This window comes from Triturus cristatus, chromosome 3_2 (assembly GCF_964204655.1).
Source record: "Triturus cristatus chromosome 3_2, aTriCri1.1, whole genome shotgun sequence".
NCBI classification, from domain to species: domain Eukaryota; kingdom Metazoa; phylum Chordata; class Amphibia; order Caudata; family Salamandridae; genus Triturus; species Triturus cristatus.
The window spans coordinates 460,865,201-460,888,933 of record NC_140584.1 but is presented as its reverse complement, the minus strand read 5'-3'; the positions used below and the strand labels follow the sequence as shown (position 1 = coordinate 460,888,933).

The window sequence follows — 23,733 nt, the reverse complement described above, 5'->3', positions numbered from 1 at the left end:
GGTGTCTTCGGCGCCGAGTGTTTTGGTGTGGAACTCGGCGCGGAGGAAGCCATTTTCTTTTTCGGTGCAGAGTGTTTTTCGGCACCGACGGCCGGCTGGCTCGAGGCTGAGCTGCCAGAAGGCTTGATGGGCTTCTTAACCGGGCCCGAAAGCGAGGTATGGGAAGCAGTGTCTTTGGTCGTGTCTAGGCCCGAGGGCGAAGGCGTGACCGAAGCCTTTTTTGATGCCGTCGAGGGTGGGGGGTGGGGATCGATAGTAGTACTCACGCCCCTCTGTGCCGGAGTGATGTCCTCGACATCTGAGTCGTCGGCTTCGGAGGCGCTGACGAGGCCCTCTTCGGTGTGCTGTTCTTCGGGAACATCGACGCCTTCTCTGAAGATGTCATCAGGGATTGCAGTCGACGCGTGTGCCATGGTTCTCCTGGCTCTTCGGTCCCGAATAGTCTTTTTGGACCGGAAGGATTTGCACGCCGGACAGTCTCGAGCCTCGTGTTCTGGAGAGAGGCAGAGGTTGCACACCTCATGGAGATCGGTGTGGGGAAATTTGGATCCACATCGAGGACACTTCTTAAATGGAGTCCTTTCCATGAGCCAGGACCAGAGCTGAGGTAGGCCCGAAGGCCAGCGTCGACGCCTGGAATTTAAGTTTCTTGATGAGTCGTGTCGAGTGAGGAGATTGCGATCGAGAACAATACCGCGGAAGGGAAGGATTGCGCGCCGATGAGAAGAACTGTGTTGGAAACTGTTCGGAACCGGAGCACGAAGAATACATCCGAGCCTGATGGCGGAAAAAAACAATCTGAGGATGGAGCCGAAGCCCATGCGCAATACGATCCAAAGGAGGAGTCACATACCTCGTGACTTCCAAAGACTTTCCAAGAGAAAAACAACTGCAACATCCAGGCCCAACACCAGATGGCGATCTATGCACAATGTGTAATCTGCAGCTCATATGCCTCGAACATATATAAAAAACACTTAATACTTACCTTTAACACGTACCACAAAACCTTACATTTACATTTTTTTCCATGAGTATGCCTTAACGATTCATGCCCTTACAACGAAATTCGTACTAAAGACATCTGTGTTAAAGGCATACTAGCGGTAAAAAGAAATTGCTGTAAAAACATTTGTGGATAAGACATTTTCGTTGTAACGCCTTCCTTGTGAAGGCATACTTTGTTAAGCTGTCGTTGTGAATGATGTCTCCCAATCTCCTCTAGTTGCATGTCACTGCTGCAACAGGTGACAAGAGTATGAGTTAAGAATGTTAATGTTATGGGGAATCTGCATTTCTAACAATGGCTGAAGTTACAATTCCCAGACATCAGCAAAAAACAACAGGCAACCCTACAGCTAAAAAGGCTCATAACTTAGTCTCTTGTGATCGCCTTTTACGAGGAAAAGAAAATAACTCTTTTCAATAACACCCACTAGCAGGAAGCTCATAAGTGTCTCTAGGATTGATTAAATCACGTAGCACGGCACGATGCACCTTCAAAGTAGACCAGACCATCTCTAGAAATGTTCTGAGATCTGACTATGCAAATGGAACAGCGAGGATTTGAGGAACAATTAGATAATATTAATCTGATGTGGCAAAGAAATAGGAGTCAGGAAGGGTCGGTTTTGTCATACCATTTACTGCCCTAATCAGCCAACGGCATAACTGTTTGAAAAATGACACCAGTGGTCCTTGTGTGAGTTGTGGGTACTTATATGTACCTATTTACAGATGGCTATGTTGTTAGAATGCACAGAGCTCCAAACCCTGTAAGTACTGCTGTGCCTCATAAATATAAAAAAAGAATACATAAAATAAACCTTCCCACCAAATGAATGAAATAACAGATGGTGCTACAGTCGCACTGTAAATGTGACAGTGAATGCGCTCTGAATCCATAGTCTGGCAAAACAGAAACAGACCATTAACATTGACTTGAGGGCCAGAAGACATTGTGCCTGTCAACACAATCAAAATCTCTGCACATTAGCCTTACCAAAAAGTGCTCTTTCTTTCATGGTGGGATCCTTCAAGCTTACATACTGGGTCAGCTCTTGCTAGCTTGCACAGGCTGCCAATAAAGAACAGAGTCTTTTAAAGCCATGGCCTTGTGTCACAAAATTCTTGATTACAGGGCCCCCCTTATCTGTCATGTATGGTGCAACCTAATTGTCGCAGCCGCAGTCTTAGATCCTCCAGAGCCAAGATGGCTATGGTCCCCTTTGTAAAGAAAAAAACAGAATGGGTGGTTGCTCTTTTAGTTTCCGAGCAGCCAAGATATGAACACCTTACCCCTCCATCTTAGGATGGATTCTTCAGAAACAGCTTTCCCTAAGATGCTCAAAACCTGGTTATTTATGACGCAGTAGGTAGGGACATTTATGGAGTACACCCATTCAGTATGGCTTGTTAGCGGTGTCAGTTTAAGTTTGGCTTTAGGAAGGAAGCCCAATCCTAGCACGGGCACATGCCTCTGGGAGTAACCATGCGCTTTACAAATTAAACTATTATTTTACCATCTCTGGTCCACACTCATCAGTTGCTCTGCTTCTAGCATGTTGTTCAGGCACAGCCTTCACTTTTTAAACAAAATGGTTTATTCTTCAGTCAAGTTCCAAAAGTAAGCGGTCTGCTGCTTTGCTTCAACAGGGATAAATCATTTGAAAACTCAATTTCTAGTTTCACTATGTTGTACACTCTCTCTGTGTTTGACTTGGATCTACCTTTGCCCAGCAGAAAATCAACTGTTTTCCAAAGTAAACATTAATGGAGTACAGCAAACTCTGAACTCTCATAGGTAATTTCACAGCGCTTGGGTCCCCAATTGCCAGATCATTCATCCCCCCCCCCCCAATTCTCTCCAAGAAATTAATAAGAGGGTCAGTGTGAGGAAATGACTTGCTTGTTTTCATAGTGAAATGCTTTACAATTGTTTTGAATTTAAGTAATGCTAGTGAAAAGCTGTAGCTTTAGAGCGCATTTAAAAATTGTCATTGGGCAAGAATACTGTGCATGGTCAGCAGGATTATTTGTGAACAATCAATTTTACAGAGGAAATTGTCCTTTTCACTACTTAGAGAAAAAAATATTCTCAAAATATTAGCTTTCCACACACTTCTAAATTTGTCCTATACCTTGCGTGACTTCCTGTCCCTATTATTTCATGCAAATACGTGTTTATTGCAGTTTTAACTGAGGTCAATATCTCTACACACAGAGATAAGCTACCTTTGCATAGATCAACACACAAAAGTGATCTCGCTTCAAACCTGGCTATTCCCATAACCACCTACTCAATGTTTAATGCTTAAATTGTGGCACCAAGAAATCTACGGGAGATAGTGCGCTGTACATATTCACATTCAAATTAAACACTCGATCAGGCCATTTTAAGGTTTATCAGTACTTTGTTTTCAATTGTTAAACCTGCTTCAAAGGGTATATCGTTCGGTTGGCATCTATAGAGACTACCGTTTGTGTAGGTGGAAGAGTCACAGGCCATCGAACATTGAGCATTTAAGTTGAAACTATGATTTTCCAATAGAAAAGAATGGATGATTAAATGAATGGTGTCATGCGACTTTCAAGAAAATCCCCTACCAAACCCCACATAGAAAACTCAATTGTGAAACAAAATAATTAAGCAATCTGTCATATTCAATGAGGTGCTTAAACAAAATAGAGGGTCAGGAGACAGCAGAGTCTGCACACAGGAAAGTAGTCAAACAGGTGGTGCTACATGGGCAATGTCCAGCACTAGACAGTACATATCTAAACAGCCATTGGGAACCAGTCACACAGTTTTTTGTCATTGCACATGAATTTGGTACTAAGCAGAATTTCCCCTTCAATGCTTGGTTGAGTCCTGCCACTCGCATTTAAATGTTGAACAATTAAAGATAATTTGAAAGCTAAAGCCTGGGCTGCAATAGTGTATGGATGCACTCGGGTTGGGCACGAGATGCAGACTGAATTGGATTGAGGAGACAAAATACAGGTACAGGGGAATACGAGTGTAAAAGGGGTAGGGAGCATGAGGCTAGTTACATGAAAACAGGTTTAATTTGCTTCTTTGGCATGAATGTTTTCATCAAGGTTTGTTTCTAATAACAGAATTTATTGAAATGGCATTTCTATGTTTCATGTATGTCCTCCATATATGCGTCTCAATTACTTGCTCGCAACTTCCAAAATTAATAATGTTTGAAAATCTTTTATTTACGAACAACATGAAAGATGAATTATATGGAACTATTTTGGCTAAATCTTCAATGAGGGTGGTCAAGAAAGAGGTATGGCCGAACCGATTGTTGCATAGAACCTCCAATGTATTTAACCCCTCTGAAGTTGACTCGCAATTCTACAAATTTCTTACGGTATTGACCCTTATTACTGGAGGTCAAAGCCCCCAGGTGTTTCAGATTGTTACCATGACTTGGTTTAAGTGAGATAATTCAGAACGTGATGGTTGGAACTTAGTGATTATGGACACTCTTACAGTTTCCTAAGGGTAACTTCTGAAGACATGCAAGTGAAAATTGAGCCTAAAGTTGTAGATGACTTATTCTGCATTTAAGATGTATAATGGTAGAGATGCCCACTTCTATATATTAAATATACATGAACAGAGCCAGTTTGCGGGGCCACAGGACGAGCGGGGTGTCCTGGGTCTCAACCCTTGGGTTTTAGGTCTTTTCCCACTGATGTATAGGGGTACATCCTACTATGGCTAGGCAAACTAGGCCAAGTACAACCCCTTCTGCACTAGACTCTCAGTAGTAGAAATGTGCAGCAGTCACAGGCTTCTCATGAAGGTAGCGCAAGGAGGCTCGAGCTCAGAGCTCAACAATTACACAACACAATAATGACTGGCAACTGCTCGGGGAACATGGCGACCGTCAGTTAGTGTAGGTCGCGAGCTCCATTGAACGTGCGGTAAACAGATCGTTATTGTACCTGTGCTTGTGTAATGAAGCGGGTTGCTGCCTCTGGATGATTCCCTGATTTCTTCGATGGGTTCCCTGCTACTTTTGCGGACCCCGCTGCGGGGGTTATCATTGTCCGCGTTTGTTTGTTTGGCTTTTTTCAAAACGGCATCTCAGCCACGGCGTAGCGTGTGGGTGGAGGCAGCGGTCCGGCTCGGACAGGGTCAGCGTGCTGCCGCTAGGATCAGCTTTCGGGGCAGCGGGAGCTGTAACCTGACCATCCGTACACAGCAGTGCAGTTTGTTTCGTACTGGAAAGTCCCTGCCCTCCAGTGGTAAAGAGGACACGAAGGCAGGAATGGTCAAGGTCACCACAAAACCTCTAATGGCTCCGGTAAGAGGGGGGAAGGGGCAAAAACAAAACGTTTTTGGCGGGGGTTCTAAATCTCCCAGAGTTTTTTTGAAAGAGGGAGAGTGTGAGGGTTTGAATGAAGTTTCTACCTGCTCCACTAACAGATACACCCTGAGAAGTCGGGATTTAAGGAGAAAGGGTCAAAACAGGCCTTTAATTAAAAAAGTACCCCTGCTACCCTCTCAAAAAGGTCTGGCTAAAAGAGGCTCTCACATCTCCCAGCTGGTCCCTCCAGCTCGCACTGCAAAGGGCTCTCTGATAGACAAACCTACACCGGGACCAGAGAAGCCATGGTCTAAAAGAAACCCTGGATGCTTAAAAATTACGCCCTCATTACACTCTTATTTTCAAGTTCTATCCCAGATTGTGTATTTAACCCCCCCTTTACTTCGGTACCTACACTCTTGGACTCGGTACATGCCTCTGATTCTGACCAACCCACGTGCATTATGGACGGCACTGTTAGTACAGAAGTCATGGATAATACTTTATGTCTTGAAAACAGGTTTAGCCCTTTAGCAGCAATAGCAGAAAACGAGTTTGGTGTGCAAGCAGAGGCTAGTTCAACAAACACCTTTAACAAGCCGCCTGAAACAGCCTCTGCGTTGGCTGAAAAATTGGACCAGCCTGACCAGCTGGGTATGGAAAAATTGCTATCCACTTTATTAACGGAAGTTAGGGAAAAGTTTGCCATTTTGGAGATAAATCAGCAAAAGATCCAAAGCACTTGTGAGATCCTGGAAAATTAGATTAATAACTTGATGGACAGAGTCGGAGTAATGCGAGAATTCCCTGGACGACCTTTCAAAAAAAGTTTACTTAAATAAAAGCGAGATTGTAAAACTGAAAGACAGTGACAAAGAATTCAGGGAAAAACTGTAAGTTCTTGAAAATAACGCCAGGAGACATAACATTAAGATCCTGAATGTCCCGGAGGGTCTTGAGGGGAAGATTTAAGGGGTTTCACAATCAGACTCTTAAAAGAATTCATTATGGCTATTGAGGAGCTTACTTTGGAGGAAGATATCCAGAGAGTGCAACGGGACCCCTACCTTAAGTGACCGGGAAAAAAAATCCAATGAGAATTCTGGTTAATTTCCAATCATATTCTCTTAAGGAGAGAATTCTTGCGGGGCCTCAAAGCTGGTATATATGAGAAGAGAGAATGGTTCTTCCGAGTTAGATATGACATCTCACGCACTACTCAAGATCGACAATGGGAGTTGGGGAAATTTAGTCATGAGTTGAGAGGATTGGGGGCTACTGCTAATCTACGTTTCCCAGCTTCCTTAAAAGTGATGTGGGACAATAAAATGCACAAGTTCAGGGACCCCACCAAAGTCAGCAAATTTATCGAACAAATTAAAGCACATCACAAGTAATTTGTTAGTTTCGCCTGATGCAATGGAGCTTAAATTGGAGGTAATCATCTAGATACCTCTAGTAGTGTTAGGTGGGTTCCCCGAGGTGGGAAGGTTGGGTGAGGGGGAATATAGAGGGGGGGGGGGGGAACTGGCAAAAAAAAAATACACACAAAAAGATGATTTAGTTTTTTGCACTGGGTGGGGGAGCATATGGGTTAAAAAAGAAAAAATTCTCATTTGTCAATATGATCCAATTGGACTACGACACAGTTCAGCCTTTTTAGAGCGTTATAAGCATCGAAATACCGCAGATACCTTGAGCTACCCAAATCATTGTGTATATGATAATTCAGATAGATCCCAAAAATTTTAAATTTTATCGTGGAACATCAATGGCCTCAGAGTTGTCTCTAGGAGAAAAAAAATTCTAGAGTATTTGAGACTCTCGGATAGTGAGGTGCTTTTAATACAAGAATCTCATCTATTAAAAGATGACTGGGCTGAGATACTCAAAGGACAAAAATGGCTGGAACATTGTGTGTGCACCATTCAACCATGCCCGTCAAAGGGAGTCACACTAATCTTCAAATAAAACATTCAAGCCACCTAATGGGAATGTGTGGTTGATCCCCTCGGTAGATGGGCAATTGCTAGGGCCAAAATTTACGGATCTTGGCTGAACTTTGAGGGATACTATGGCCCTAATATAGACGATCCGGCCTCGCTATGTACTTACTTCTTCATCTGGTAGATATTAACAATCCTATAATATTTGGTGGCGATTTTAATGTTGTTATAGATCCAATTCATGATACATCATCTAAGAGGGGTGCTGTAACTCGCGAGATGAGAAGTACTTTAAAACAATTGATGGAAGACATAGGCCTTGTAGATATATGAAGGTTGATGGGAGATAAGGCTGGGACGGGTGAGGGAGCCTTTACCTTCAATAATAAAAAAAATGCGGCCACCGATCCAGGATTGATTTTTTTCTTGTGGACACCTATATCAGTAAAATCACTATTAAAGATACCCACGCCCCGGAACATCTTCCTGATCATACAGCAGTTATTTTAGAGGTCATGTTAAGCACAAGGCCGCTCTCTCGTAGGTGGACTTTAAATAGATCTCTACTTTTAGAACCCCAGATAGTGGAGAAACTGAAAAGTGCCACAAGTTAATTTTTTCTGGTTAAAATGGATTCGGCCCCACTTTATGTGGTCTGGGACACATATAAGCCCTACATAAGGGGCATTGTAACTGGCCTATCTATAGTACATAATAGGAAAGTCAAGGATGATATAAATAAACTAGAAAATGTAATTCAAGGCTGCCATGTAGAACTTGAACAAAACTCAGGAAGTTTAAATGTGTTGCAAATAAAAAACAAATTGCAAACTGCAAAAATTGGAGCTGATTATCTTGAGGCAATCATTAAGAAAAAATGGGAAGCTAGCTGACTGTCACACCATGAATATGGAGAGCGGTGCGGCAAACTGCTTGCATGGAAAACAAAGGCTAAGCAGACAAGAAATTCGATTAGAGGCCTTAGATGTCAAATTTCTGGAGATATAATCTCCAATGAAGAAGAGATTGAGAATGAGTTTTCCTCCTTCTTTCAAGACCTTTATAAAGAAGATATTAAAGTGGACGATAAGAAAATTGAAGATTTTCTTCAAAACATCGAACTCCCCTCATTGCAGGGCCTGGAAAAAGATAGACTAAATAGTCATTTTAGTCTTGAGGAAATACTTCCCATTATTAGGGGCTTAAAAAGGGGGAAAGCCACAGGTCCGGATGTTCTCACAACTGAAATTTATATTATACCGAAAGAGGAGCTTGCCCCGATATTACTGCAACTGTTTAACTCTACCTTTCTTTGTAGACAGATTCTCCCGTTGTCTTGGGATACGGCTACTATAATCATACTTTAAAAATCAAACAAAACTCTGAGGGTCTGTGAGTCATATAGGCCAATATCTCTCCTTAACAGTGATTATAAAATCTATACCCAGGCTTTAACAAAACGACTGGATAAGGTGATAGGATCTTTAATCCATGTCGATCAAAAAGGTTTTACAAGGGGGAGGCAACTTTACGAGTTAACTCATGAATTAATTGCTACTATAGATCTAGCGAAGGAATTTGGGAAACCCTTGACAGTGATGACTCTAGATGCCGCTAAGGCTTTCAACAAGGTTAGTTGGTCTTTTCTGTATAAAATATAAATCGTTTTAACCTAGGAGAAAGTTTTTTAACAGCAATTAAAGCAGTATATAAAAATCCTTTGGCAAAGGTGTTAGTAAATGGGAACCTTTCTAAATTAATAAAAAATTGGTAGAGGGACTAGACAGGGTTGTCCCCTTTCCCCCCTCTTATTTAACATTTACATTGAGCCTCTGGCTTGTAAATTAAGGGCAAGTCGTAGTATCCATCCTTTTGTCAGTAATGGATGGTCAAAAAAATTGGTCTATATGCCAGCTTAATGATCTTTACCGGTGACCTAATTAACTCACTCTCAGCTATTTGGGAGACTGTGGATCCATTTGGAAGCGTATCTGGGTATTCCGTAAACCAGCAAAAAACAGAATTGATGCAATGGAACACCCAATACAGCAGTAACTTGATAAGACAAGAAATTAAATATCTGGGAGTACAAATAGTTCATAATTTGGAAAAATTAGCTCAGACGAATTTTGACAAACTAGCTACATCAGTTAAAAAACAACTTCATGCCTGGGGAGCACGGCCATTGTCCTTTCTTGGCAGGTCAAATCTCTTAAAAATGTTGGTGCTCCCGAAGTTTACTGTTTTGTTCAATACCATTCCTTTAAAATTTAAGAAGTATGGTTTAATAGAATACAAGGAGAGTTTACTTGTTTCATCTGGGGAAATAAATGTCCCAGAATTGCCTTGAAGAAACTACGAAAGAAGAAAAAGCAAGGTGGCATTGCCACCCCAGATTTATACCAATATTATCGAGCCTTCCATCTAAAGAACATTTGCCAGCTTCTAAAGGACAGTTCCTGCCTAACCCCTTATTTAAAGGCTCTTATATAGGATCCCCAAGTTCAATCAGAATCTTTCCTTCTTAAATTTGGCCATCCTAAATTTTTCAAAAAAGTTACGTGAAAGATTCTTCAGGGTGCAGCCAAGATCTGGTATCATATAAGGCTCACATTACAGATACCATATTACTGTGACTCTGCTCCTATTTGGGACTCTCTGGGTACCCCTGACTGTCTTTTGGATTCATTAGCAACCCTCTGAGTAAGTGTGGTATCAATCATTGGGGGTAGCTCGTAGAAAACTCTAAACTAATTTTGTGGCAGAGACTGCTGGAGATTTCCAATTATTCTGTCTCTAAATTTAAATACTATCAACTAGTAAGCTGGGCGAATAACTTGGCCAAAAATGGTGAGGGGAACCTGGAGGCGGAAACTAGGATACGTCTACATCTACGTCCCATGCTGCGGAAAGAAATCGCAGAGTGGTATTGGATGTTGATTCAGGCAGAAGAAGGGGCACAAAATCCACTGATGAAGAGCTGGAAGAGGGAATTGCCGGACCAGGATCATGAAGCTTTATGGCGAGTATCTATGGCTTATTTATGGCATTACGTGAGACCTGCTCCACTGAGAATCATCTTTTCACTGTCCATAAGGCTTACTGGACACCTCAGAGGTTATTGAAGATGGGAAGTCAGGCAGTGAAAAAATGTTCCAAATGCGGCGAAGAAAATGCGAATGAAGCGCATATGTTCTGGCAGTGTCCCTCGATCCAGGCCTTCTGGGATAAAGTGGGTAAGATCATATCGGAATTCGTAGGCCAAGAACTAAAGGTGAGCTTGGATATAGTCATCTTTGGGGTACTGACAGGTGGGGTGGAAAATGTTAACTTTCCTAAAATTCAAAAAGCCATTATTTTTGTCTTAATTCTTCTCACACATAGGGAGTTGTGCATTAAATGGATACTCCCATGCCACCCTTTCCCCCCAGAGGCGGAATGGATCCGATCAGTACAAAGGGTTGCGGCTCTTGACCGAGCTATTAAGAAGGTTCAGAGAACAACATTTTGGGAATTATGGGACACATGGTTTGAAGCTTATGTAACAAATTCAACTCTTCAGTCTTGAAATATTCTCTAACTTGAGTTTAAATTTGGTTGGGTAGAAACTCCGTGGCCAGTAAATCCTCCCTTAAGTATGGTCTTCTGTTTTTTGTTTCTTTTGTTATATATATGGTCCTATGATTAGTAATATGCTTCACAGGTTGGTCTGATTTTCTCAGAGCCACTACTTTATTTACTTGTTTAGTGAAGTTAGTCCCTTTGACCCGACAGGGGGAAATCTGTAAACCCGGGATGCTTATTACATCCTTTCCCTATAGAGAGACCGGGCACCCCTAGTCCTAGTAGAATGGACCTTCTTCAACATTTTAGCATATTGACAAATGAGGATAAAAAAAAAACATAATAATGACTGTGCAGCCCAGCTCTTATCTTTTTAAGAAAGAAAGATACTTTAAAACACACAAGAACAAACACTATGTCAACAGAATGCAATTTAGTGTCTCTGGGTGCTATCAATACAGTGCTACGCCTATACTTGCTACTTCGCTGTCTCCCCCCGATCCAGACTTTCTCCCCCTGGGTCGCAGTGACTCCCGTGGTTTATAAGTTAATATCATGAATATAGATCAAGTGCAATTTGTATTGCTACCAAACTGGGGCACCCACTTCACAGTTCATAGTATTATCACTTGCAGTAGATCATTCTACAATGGATTTGTCTGGCTCGCGGGAATGCTCACACCCTCTCAATATGAAAGGTTGTACACCTACCGCAGAGCCTTCGAATTCCTGCTACATTAGCTTATTAGTGTATCCAGGGGAGGCAGCAGTCCTGGATCATCGTAATCATGATCAAACCGACTGTGATTGTCTCTACAGTTGGGATCTTTGCAATGGGCTTATGCCGCAGCCGGGAGTACTTGCCGAGCCTAAATCCCTGCTCACTGGCTTGGCAGTTCGGGCTGGACTGTTCCCATGAGGCACAGGGTCAAGACTGATTTGCATATGAACAGGTCTAAACTGGGGTGGCATAGTGAGCAAAAGAATGATGGATTTAACCCAGACCTCTTGACGGGGTGAATGATTTGAATTTGTTCTGCATTCCGTCCATCAATTGTGTGTCTTTTGCTTTGGTCTCTAGCAGTATGACTTCACAACAATTGAATTTTAATTTATTAAAACAGGTGACTAAAAAGTTCACAAATTGACTGCAAAAAGGAAATTAGATTGAATTTTAATTTCTTATAACAGGTGACTAAAAAGTTCACAAATGGACCGCAATAAGGAAATTAGAGACTGTTTTTTATGCTGGATTGCAGGCTTCCATGTATTAATGTGACATAAACTGGTGATAATGGACTGAAAAAGCAATAATGACATCCACAGGCTGGGCGAAAACTCCCCTGGTGTGGAGGTTATTTGCTTTTTTTGTTTTTAGAGAAAAAACTCCTATTTCGAGAGATTATGTGTGAAAAACAAGTTTAACAGTTTGGAAGATAATCATCAAAATCAAAGGCGGATGTCAACCAAACTTTTTGTAACTTGAAGGGATCTGCAGTGCTGATGGTTCCTTTCAAGGTACAAAGATGACTGATAGGCCAGTGGTTATCTCTAAATGTGGTCGTTGGTACTACTTCAGGGGTAATGTCATTGTACGGAGTACCATTCACCAAACCTTAAATCAGGCAATTAATCACAAGCCTCATCATTTGGGTTTACCTACAACATCATGGTTATGTGTAAAAATAAAACAAGCTCTTTAGTATCAGTATTGGTGTGTTTCAAGGTTCCATGTCACCATACACGTCTATTGGGTGTGCTTGGTTATGAACTGTTTTTTTGGAAGCATAGTAATGATGTTTTGTATGAAAGTCAATGAGAGTGAGATATGTTATAAAACTGCGTTGAAGTGTTTTTTTTCAGATGTGTCTTAGTTTGACCTTAATGATGAAGTATTAATTTTGGCTTAATAATGATTGATCAAAAAAAGGAGCGAACGTGATACTAACCCAGAATATGATTATCCTCGTTTTCCCCAAGAGCAGCTGTTCTGTACATGGACTACTGCACCGACCTTCACAGTTTCTAGCCGGCACTACCTTATTTCATCAACTTTTTTGTGGGGAAAAAAACGTCTTATTGACCATAAAACAAGGATCCCAGTCTGTAGGACGTCTGAATGTGTGGTACATAACGTACCTAAGCTGCAGCTCTACCCCAAATAATTTGTGAACTTTATAATTCATAATTTGCCAATTCATGCGGAGAACGCCTTGCTCTCGTTTCTGGCACCACGCAGCATTTCCAAACAAGAAGGATCAAATTCGAATGTCCGTTTTCATATAAATTCATTAGAAACTAAAAATGGTTTATAATGCAATAGAGAGTGAAATTAATTTATATAATGTATTATAGAGGCCAGGTTTAAAAATTTAATTTCGACTGCAGTTCATTAAAGTGAAACTTTTCGTCTGTGACATAGTTTGCACAGACAAGCTTCTCTAGCTCATCAATTCTTTTTCCATTTTAGACCGAAAAGCAGGAAAGAAATAGCTCAATTAAGTCGCTTCAAAAACACTTTGACGTGTTCGATATGTCCCACTGTGAACTTTGCAAATAAAACACAAACTCGATGGGGTTTATGACCGACTTTTCATTTAATCATAAACTCGATTTCAAAATCAGCAGTTTTTGCATGCAAGAAATTCAGAATGTAAAAGGTGATGCAAGTGTGAACCGTGTTTTTGCCTAGTAAACCTGGAGCTCTTTTGGAATCATCAGCAGATAACCCTAAAGGATCTATTGATATCCAGCATACCCAGCAATTTCCTGTTTGCCGATTTAAATGATATATTTACTGTTTGGTGTTAAACACTGTTTTCTAGTTTCTGGATTCTCAAGATAAGAAGCAATCAGAATGCCATTTTTGGAAGGTGGGACAGTATGGAGGTTAAAATTACAATGTCTTGTTTGTAATTGGAGTTTGTCAGTACCTCATACCATTGGCTATAGCAGCCCTCCCTCCCCCAAGAGTGTGGGTCTAGTAAACACAAGGTTATGAGAGACCTGTGTTACTCTATTTAGTCTGAAATTCCCCCTGTCCTTCTTCCTTACCTGCATAATTCCCGCAAGTACATTACCTTGCATGCTTATTCATTTGACAGAAACACATTTGAGCTTCCTGATTCTGTTGTACTAAAATCCAAGTTTTTGTCACCAATATCTAAATGAAAATGGAGTACTACTTTGATGTAACGTTTATGAATTAATGCATTTTTATATATGCTACCAAATAAATATTTTCTCTCCCATACTGAAAGGAGACATTCACATCTTTTTATTGTCGATGGAGTTTTTTTGTTAGAATGTTTTTTTTTATAAGCAATTTTATTGTTTTTGACAAAGAACAAAGACCAGCAGCAGTTCTCGAAAATAATGACTCACAACCAAGTGAAAAAGCAAAGACAACACAGTTGACTCCACAAGAGATTGTAGAACATAAGCATTATTCACAGATTTTAGGTTATTCCACAGCGCCCAACCATTTGCCCCACACCCTGCGAAACTTCTTAGGACAACCCCGTGCTGTATACATTGGTCACTCTTGTGCCGCACACCAGTCCACCCCCTTCCGCCACCTCTCAGGGCAAGGCGGTGTTGGAAGCTTCCAGGAGGCGGCTATGTCCCGTTTAGCCACCACCATGGCTGTGTTGAAAAATAATTTTGTTAGAATGTTAAAGATAAGTACGCAGAGATTCTGTGGACACAAGATTGCTTGCTTTGTTAAAGCTTTACAAAAAAGGATGAATGCCCAAGATGGCTTTCATTCTTCCAGCTCGACTGACTATGCTCGCTGATTCATCCCTAACTAAACTCCCCTCTCTATGTTACACAAGGCCCTCACCTTTTCTGTCTTGGTTACAAATAACTTTCAATATGGACAATCTTACTGCTCCTTCCCCTGGTAATCTCATCTGCACCTGCTGGTCCATATAATCTTTTTTTACAGATCCTGTTCCAGCTTCGCTTCTAGTTTCTATTTACACAGCATACCTAGTGTCCCTCATGTCATTCTTCAGACGTTCCGGCCACATTTAAGTTGAGTTTTCAGATCTTCATTTCTTTTTCATCTCTCTTTACTTGAGTGCACAACGCTATCTCTGTTAGTTAACCTATTATTCCTGTTGAATGTCATCTTACACACTTATTAAATCTGTTTGGGGTCTTACCCCCGAAGAACCTGAAATGGATTGCACATTGCAAATGCTTTTAACTTGGAGTGGAGACCGTCAGATGGTTTCTCACCTCTATAAATCTCTTCGGTCTACACACTTAGGGAACCTCTCTGTTCTTCGGGCTGGCTGGGAGCAGGACTTAGTAATAGTCCTCTCAGATATCAAATGGGCAACTTCATTAAAATATACAGGGAAAGGTTCTAGAAAGTACCTGTTTGAAATTTTATATTTTAATCAGCTTCTTCACACATATTTAGCCCCTACCAGGTTACATGGAATATTTCCTGCAATCATTGACAAGTGTCCTGGATGCTCTGATACTGCCACCTTCATTCATATGGTGTGGTCAAGTGTGGGTATTGGTAATTGTTGTGTTAAAATCACAGCTCTCCTCACAGCAGGGACCTGAAGGGAACAACTGTTAGACCCTAAAATCCGTCTCCTTGGTCTTATGTCACGGCCCAAACACGATCAAATGGACGTACATTTCTTGATTTAGCACTTATGATAGCTAAAAGAGCTATAGCAATCAAATGGAATTTAAAACAAGCACCTCAAATTTACAAATAGAGGCCAGGAAACTACAGGCAGGCACAAGCTGAAGATGTCACAATTCCTATTTTCCAGTGGAGAAGACCAATTGGGACACTAGTCTACTGCAGGTGGACCTGTAATCAGATAACAAAACGCATTGATCAGAGCCATTTCCAGACATTTACTCTTGTTATAGGTTTGAATGTCGTTATGAGATCTTCTATTGACTTATCACAATTTGTTTCAGGCTTCTTCTTGTTCCTTTTACTTGTTTACTTACTCTTACTTGTTTATCTACTCTTGCAGCTGACCACCAGAGCGAGTACCATATGTAAAAGTTTGTGCACCTGTTTATGTTGCAAGTTATAGTAACAGGTTCATTTGATATCCTGATCATTATATGGCCCTCTACATGTACTTTGTACTCCGTCTGAACAGCATCTTGTTGTATTTAAAAATAATACAAACAGATTTTTAAAATACACGGCATATTGTCTACTTTATTCACCTTAGTTACCAAGAATAAAACACTTTCCTTTCCCATCATTTCTCCTTACGTCAGTCTCCACTTCCCTAAGATCCTCTTGTTCTCTCTGCTACCACCTAAAATACTAGTGCAAAAATTAATTCCCATCCCCTTCCTTTCCTCCCATTTACTTTGCCCCTAGCATATGTTGTGACCTGCCGGACAGCATACTTCAAATCCACCTACCCGTAACTTTCCAGGCAGCTTAAATCTTGTAGCCTCACTATTCTTTTCTTCTATCTTGAGTATGCTGTACCCACATTTTCAGGCAGCCAGTGTAGTCTCCTAAACCAAAGCAATCTATCTTGTACTATTCCACAGTATCCCTTTCAAGCTTTACTATCAAACCTAGGCTGCTCTAATTTCTTACTTTCTCTGCTGATTAATATCTATTGCACATATCCAAATTTGATTTCTTTGTATTGTTCCCGATTCTTGCTCCACAAGCCTCACTTTGCCTTGCCACCAGTGTACCACCCACCATGCTAGCCCACAATATTTCCATACAGTGCATGCTATTAACACTTATGTGGTGGTCGCACTTTGAATGAGTGCACATGACGGGGAATTCTAATAAGTGCACATGACAGGGAATTCTACTATGAATGAGGAAGTGAAGTTACAGACTGTAAGGAGAGGCTCTGACTTTACCGGCTCGCCAAACGTAGAAGGCAGCATTCATTGCACTTGCTCCAGTAAAGTGGTACATATTAGGGGACAAGCACATTTTGATGTACTGCGCACCACTGCTTTGATCTTGCTACGTCATGTTGTGGATTAATGGGTGTTCAGAACAAGCTTGACTCAGATCCGTGTAGCTAAAGACTGGTACTCCAAGCAACAATTATGTATGTGGGTCGTCAGAGGAAGAGATAAAGAGAGGTCATACAGGGAAAAAGCGAGAGACATGTGCAGAGACACATATAGATAGATAGATAGATAGATAGATAGATAGATAGATAGATAGATAGATAGATAGATAGATAGATAGATAGATAGATAGATAGATAGATAGATAGATATAGATAGATAGATAGATGGATGCACAGATATATTAGAGAGGGAGACAGAGAGAGAAAGAGACATACATTGCAATTGATAAAGATGGAGGCAGAAAATGAGAGACAGAGAAAGAAAAAGAGATGGGTGTTATCCATCATAGAGGTACAATGCAGAAATGAAAGACACAGATAAGGAGGGTAGTGAGACAGAGAAGACGAGCACTGCACAGGGGATAGTAAGTGGTTCATGGCAGTGATGATGAAAATGGAAGTGGCTGGGAAGATACCGTAAAAAAGTGCAAGAAAAACAGGTAACAGAGACAGTGAGAGAGAAACTAGAGGTGAAAGGCGTCTTGAGACGGTGTGTCACGAATGACGAGGGAAGAAGAATGGGGAAAATAAAAGCTTGCATAGGGAATGAATGAGAAATGGGATAAGAGAGCCACAGAGCTAAGGAAAGGAGAGAGAAAAGAAACAGAAATCAGAGTGTAAATGGAAAGAGACACGAGTAGTAAAGAAAGTTTACAATGGTGATAAGGAATACCGAAATGAAGAAAGAGTGAAAGGAAAGAAAAAGAAGCAGAAAATCAAGTGAAAAGGGGGCTAGGTTTGCCATTGTGCCACTTTGGTATTTACCTAGTAAGCAGCTGGCTAGGGGAGTTTTATCAGAGAGGGTGCGCTCCCATTACCCAACCGAGCCTCCATGGCTCTGTCCTTGTTGCAACTTCATGCAGTGTGGGGCTAGCTTGAATAGTTTTTCCCTTGGTTGATTTTGGTTTCGTGGCCTGCCCTGAAGATCAATAAGGGTGAAAACGTACGCATTTTCCTTGGCTAACATGTATGTTAATTGTATCTTATAAGCATAAATATCACAGCGAGGGCAATCAGTTGGTCCTGAGAAGATCTAACTTTCTGAACATCATCATATTCTGGCGAGGCCTACAGATCAATATAAGTCTTAACACGTGGGTTTTGAAGTATTATCAGCATTTCAATGAGCCATCCATGAATTTGTCTTGAAGAATGACCAAACAAGGTCACTCCATCTAGTTTTCTTAACATTTGGAATCTCTGCCCAGTAATAGTTTGCTGATCACAATACTTGCAATGGAAGATATCTTTTACCGCTATGTTAGGAAAAGCCTGGCTCTTTTCTATGCCCTTCCTTGTGGGCAAGGCTCAGGCTGAGTTAACTATCCTCTCCTTCACCAGGAACCAATGCAGACTGCTCTTAGCTGAAGAGACTATATGCTAGGGAGGCCACAATTCATTTGCACTGCTGCGCTCTGAAGCTGTGCACTTAGTGATCCAAGGAATTGTCAATTTCCAGAAAAATTCTATTTCAGAATTCGAGAAGTGAGATCATGACTTCTACAGTGACCAGCATTTTTGTGCAGGAAACTCAAGACCTTGAAAACTGTCTTAAGTAAACGTAGTTGAAATAAGTCTGATCTCACTATAGTAGAAAGGTGGTCCTTCTTTGACAGTTTATTGTCCATAATCAAACCGAGGTTTTTTAATCTAATGGACAGGATCAGACATTGCTCAATAGATGCTGTTCACATTTCCTCCAGACTTGTGTTTGAGAGAATGCAAATCACCATAATTTCTATATTATTATGGTTTAGATTTTCATCCATCAACTTCCAGCAGCCAGCAACCAAACAGCTGTCTTGTCACCTGCTGAAGGCAAGAGCTTGATAATCAGTTGGGGATCATTGACATAATTGTAGTAATGTATGCCTGAAGGTTTAAACCATGAGTGGACACAGAAATTGCTTAAAAACGAGTGGCCCGAATGTTTCCTCCTGTGGAATACCACAGCGGATTGGCTTCTGCTCGAACATAAAGGAACGAAGTCTAATTAAATGCAGATCAGTCAGCAAAAATCGACCTAAAACAAGACAGCACCACACCAGACAGTCAATACTCAGCCAATCTTTGCACACAATTGTATGATGGATGGTGTCAAAGGCTGCAGACAGATCTAATAAAATCAGAGTTTTAACACGACCGCCATCCACCAAAAATCAGAGATCATCAATAATTACCATAGTCACAACCTCCGTGCCATGGTGAGGGAGAAACTCAGTCTGCTAATCCTCAAGGACATTATTATCCTCAATGTGTGCCTGAAATTATACTCTCACCGTCTACTTTAGCAGCTTGACAAGATACAGAAGATAAAAAATAGGTGTTACGCATATCTGTAGGGTCTGATAGGTGTTTTCAAGCATGTATAGAACTAGAGAACTACAGCATCTTTAATGTCTTTGTGCACAGTACCACAACCTAAGGAATAATTTCTGCAGTCATTGCAGGAGCGGCAAGAACGACATTTCTTTACATTTTTAATTAGTTTTTTTGCTGGAGTTATATCTAGTTGAAACACTGATATTTTGTAGTTTTTAATTATAGGGAGTATATTTGCATAAGAGACCTGTAAAACTGATAAAAAAACATGTTTTTTATTTACTTCTCTTTGGGGAAGTTTGGCTAACATCGTGCATTGTCTCTAGAAATCATATTTTGCCATCTGCAAGTCCACCTGTTTAGTACTACCCACAGCGTGAATTTTGATGAATACGGAGTTTTAAAATATTCTGCAAACAGGTTTTTGGTAGGCTGTTCAGGGAAGACATATCACAACTCCACAGGCTGTCCTTTTCCTTTTTATTTTCAAGAACTCATTTCCAGGATTGGATAATTAGCTAGATAGTGTATATTCAAGCGCAAATGCAATAGGCATATACCTCTCTAATATAATATGATTTATGCACATTTTATTTGTTGCAAAATATTGTCCATATGCTAGTAAAACTATGAGTGTATTCTATGATACAATCAAAGGCATTTTCTTTAGTAGCTTGATCCGCCTTACTTATTTTTGGAGATTTTGAATATTTTTCAAGCGCATCAAAACAAAACAATTTTTGGGATGAGGTCCCTTGATCCAATAAATGGCAACATACAAGAAAGGAGGCCCCACTGCATCATTTTAAAAGGGGGCCCCTCGTCCTCTAAAGCCAGCGCAGCTCTCTTGGTCTGTTAAAGGCAACCCTTTACTCCGTTCTTTACTCACTCTTATTAATGATCATTTAACTTTCTCATCTTTTCCTCTTCCTAGCCATGACTTGCGATGAGTGATTTGTATTAAATTACTCCCTTACTTTGTACTGGTTTTCAGTTGTCCTAAAGATGGTTTTCTAAATTATGTACAGGACTCAGGCCAAAGTGCTATACATACAAAAAATAAAACAAGTTCACTGAAGAAGAAGAAAAGTTTTAGACAATTTGAAATTAAATTAACCATTATCCAGATCATTAAATCTCGAGAGAAACTATGCTGCTTACAAAATATTCGGCTTTCATAGATAAAGGAAAACATCGGAACAGATATATTTTTGTGAGGTTCTCAAATTTTACTCTCAATCTACAGCCACAGAAGATGACTGTTTTTTCAGTTAGTTACACTCATAGCCTTTAACTCTTTTGCCATCTATTAAATCACTTACACTTTTACTGCAAATTCAAATACTTTTTTTCTGGGGAACCTGCGCGCGAGCCTCGTATATGAGACTTGCACTAAAGCATGACCAGCAGACAGCTTTAAACTCCTTAGGTACCTAGCTGGCAGGATCCTGATGCTGATCATCCTTAGAGCCCGGTTAGCCGTCTTTGTACGTTTTTTGTGGTTTTTATATTGTACAGTAGTTTTTTAAATATTGCTACAGGAGGTGTATCTACGATATTTTAAATGGTAAGTCTATGTTATGACAAGGAAGGCAACTGGAAGAAAACATTTTAGAAAATTCAAATTCAGTAAATTTCATTTGATTATTGCCTTAGGAATATAATTAGTTTTATAAAAATGGTTTAAAACCAACAATAACTCGAGTAAGTATTTTTACAGTGTGAGTAGAACGCAGAAATTCGATTACATCTTAGCTCTCAAATTCTTGCATGCTTTAGGTGTTTTCAAAATAAAAAAGCAATCTTTAATTCAATTTCGGATAAAGAAGGCAATGAATATTTGCGTGATAATCTCTGCTCAACAAAATTCAACTGCTTTGAACTGCGATTTGAGACACATTTTCTACCTCTATTTGTTTTGGTATAAAATCCACTTACTCTTCTTGTAAAACAAATTCAAGATTTTCAGGGGATATCTGTCCAGTCACAGGATGTTTAAAAGTGGTAGTCCTCTGGTTATGGCTGAAATGAAAAGAAAAAAAACCAAATTGAATGCTTTACCCAGCACAGTTGGTGGAAGGATAAAATGAACAAGTTGTACTGTTGAATGTTTTTGTTAAAATACAATTAACAAGGCGTGATTTTTACAAACTCTTTTTCATATAATTGAGTAGACTCCGTCGTTAGAACATGACAAACACGAGGATCTATGTTTCAAAGCGAACAGGCTGCCATGCTCACACTGGCTAGGAAACTTGTATAAAATCAGAAGTTCAGAACCACTGACTGAATCCTTTCACACGCCTTTCTGCCCCCTCCTGATTCGACTGGACTCCCCTGGTTTCCAGCTTTACAAACTTTCTCCTAGTAAATTTGATTGATGCTTTGCATCCCCACCAAGGATGTGAACAGTTAAAGTTACCACGAGTCATCTCAGTTTCTGGACCACAATTCGACCTCTAGTGCTGACAAATGTTTGTTTCCAATGTTTCCTTCCTGAACAAATTTGAATGTCTGAGTGAGTGAGCTTTATTTTGCCTAGTGCACATTGTCAACAAAATTGCGGACAGGCAGCTATTATTCCAACACTCTGATATTAATAAAGAATACATTCCTGTACAGGCACTCTAATTAATCTGTGCCTAAGGCGGCTCCTATTTAACTCTCCCTGGAAATGCACATATTGCTACCCTTTCCATTAAACAAACTAATGATTTTAAGATGACTCTCGAAATTGTACATATAATGATTTCATTGAAGTGAACAGTGTGAAGGGTTGAGTTATCACTGCCACTAAGGGATCAGCAACTGCTTCTGGCATGGGTACCTTTTAATTTTTACATATATTAACATCAGTGAGAGCTGACATAAATTGTGACATAGAAAAGGGAATGGGATCGTACACTGATCGACATACAAGCAGGATATTGCTACTGCTTTCCTTGCAAGCATTACTCCTTCCACAGGACAGTGTTCTACCGCTTTGTAAATCGGTCCAAAATTATAATTCCCAAACATACACACAGGAAGTAAACTAGGCTATAGATGGCAATGACATCAATACAATTAAGCTGCAGTATGGCCGACAAAAAAGAGCCCTTCCTAGTATTGGGCAGATCTCAAAAAAGAAGATCATTCTAAGAACCTTGTAAAGAAAAATACATTAGCAATGGGAGCGGGACGGGGCAAAAACATGGCAGGCGCCGCTCTTGGCTGCTGCCCTTGGGGATCCAGAAACTGAATAGTTATGTGCCCTCTTAGATGGACGTCCACTCCACAAACAGCATGGAGGATACTCTGCAAAAGCTGAGAGATAATTTGAGTTTTTTACCCTTAAGAAAAGTTCTTCCTTTTTCTTCAAGCTCATCCATTTTGTTATTCTTCCCAATAGCTCAAGTCATGGTTCTGAAAACTCCCAGCATTAGCATTTTCATGTGCGCCAATAATTTAGAAGGGAAGGAACGAGCATGAATGTCAGAAAATCTGAAATCTGTGCCACCAATCAAATAACTGATGGTGGGCCCATCTCGAAGACGATTTGCTGAGTTCTTGTATACAATGCAACAAAACTTCTGAGTATGTATGTATGTATGCTCTTTAGTGCGAACCTAGGCAAAAGGCAGCAGATGCCTGTGCATGGCCAAAGACCTGCAGACAGTCAATGAGTAATTGGAAAGGAACCTGGGTTGTAAATGCATTGGGATGTAGTGTTTCTTAAAGAGGTGATTCTTCAACTCTTTTCTAAAGTGGAGCAGCGTTTGGGCAGGACCTGATGGATACAGGGATGATGTTCCAGATCCTGGGTGCATAGATGGAAAAAGCCTGTTGTCTTGTTTTTTCTTTTTTACACTTCTTGGTGTGCAGTTTGATGGTGTCCTTGCTGTGTGTGTGCCAAGAGACACCAGAGATGGTGAACTTGTCTGAAAGATAAGCTGGAGTGCTGGATTTGATGCTTTCTAAACAATGCAGCTAGTTTTTACTATGCTGTGGGTGGGCAAGGGTAGCCAATGGAGCTTCATCACGATGGGGTGATATAATCATATTTCTTCAGGCCCTGGATCCCCCTAGGGAGTGTGAGAGGCCACGGAGACCAGCATTACCATCATCCAGATGCGAGAATAAGAACACTTAAACAGCAGTTCTGAAGTTGCTTCCTGGAAGACATGTTTTGACTTTCTGGTACCAGGACGGCATGTGTTACTTGAGGGTGAGGTTGGTGTGTGGGGTGAATCCAAGTGACTTGGCATGAGAGAGTTAGTGTTCGCAGATGTTCATGTCATTGAGACAGGTTTCTATGTTATCTTGTTTGTTCATCGAGCCAAATAAAAATAATTCTGTCTTGGTTGGGTTGAAGCTTCAGGTACATGCCAGAAATCCATGTCAGGATGATAAGCAAACAATGTTTGACAAGTTGGATAAGTGAAGCAGAGAAGACTTTTGATATACTGGTGAATTTTAATGCTGTTA

General features: G+C 40.6%; 1 protein-coding gene across 5 annotated transcripts in view; it reads right to left on the bottom strand.

Moving 5' to 3' along the window:
- PLEKHA7 (pleckstrin homology domain containing A7) overlaps positions 1-23,733 on the bottom strand; it is a 954,991-nt gene that overhangs the window by 377,847 nt on the left and 553,411 nt on the right. For all 5 annotated transcript variants that reach the window (XM_085648087.1, XM_085648089.1, XM_085648088.1 and 2 more), the window contains one exon: positions 21,205-21,288. In XM_085648087.1, the coding sequence (XP_085504213.1) occupies positions 21,205-21,288 (84 nt within the window). The remainder of the gene's footprint in view (positions 1-21,204; positions 21,289-23,733) is intronic.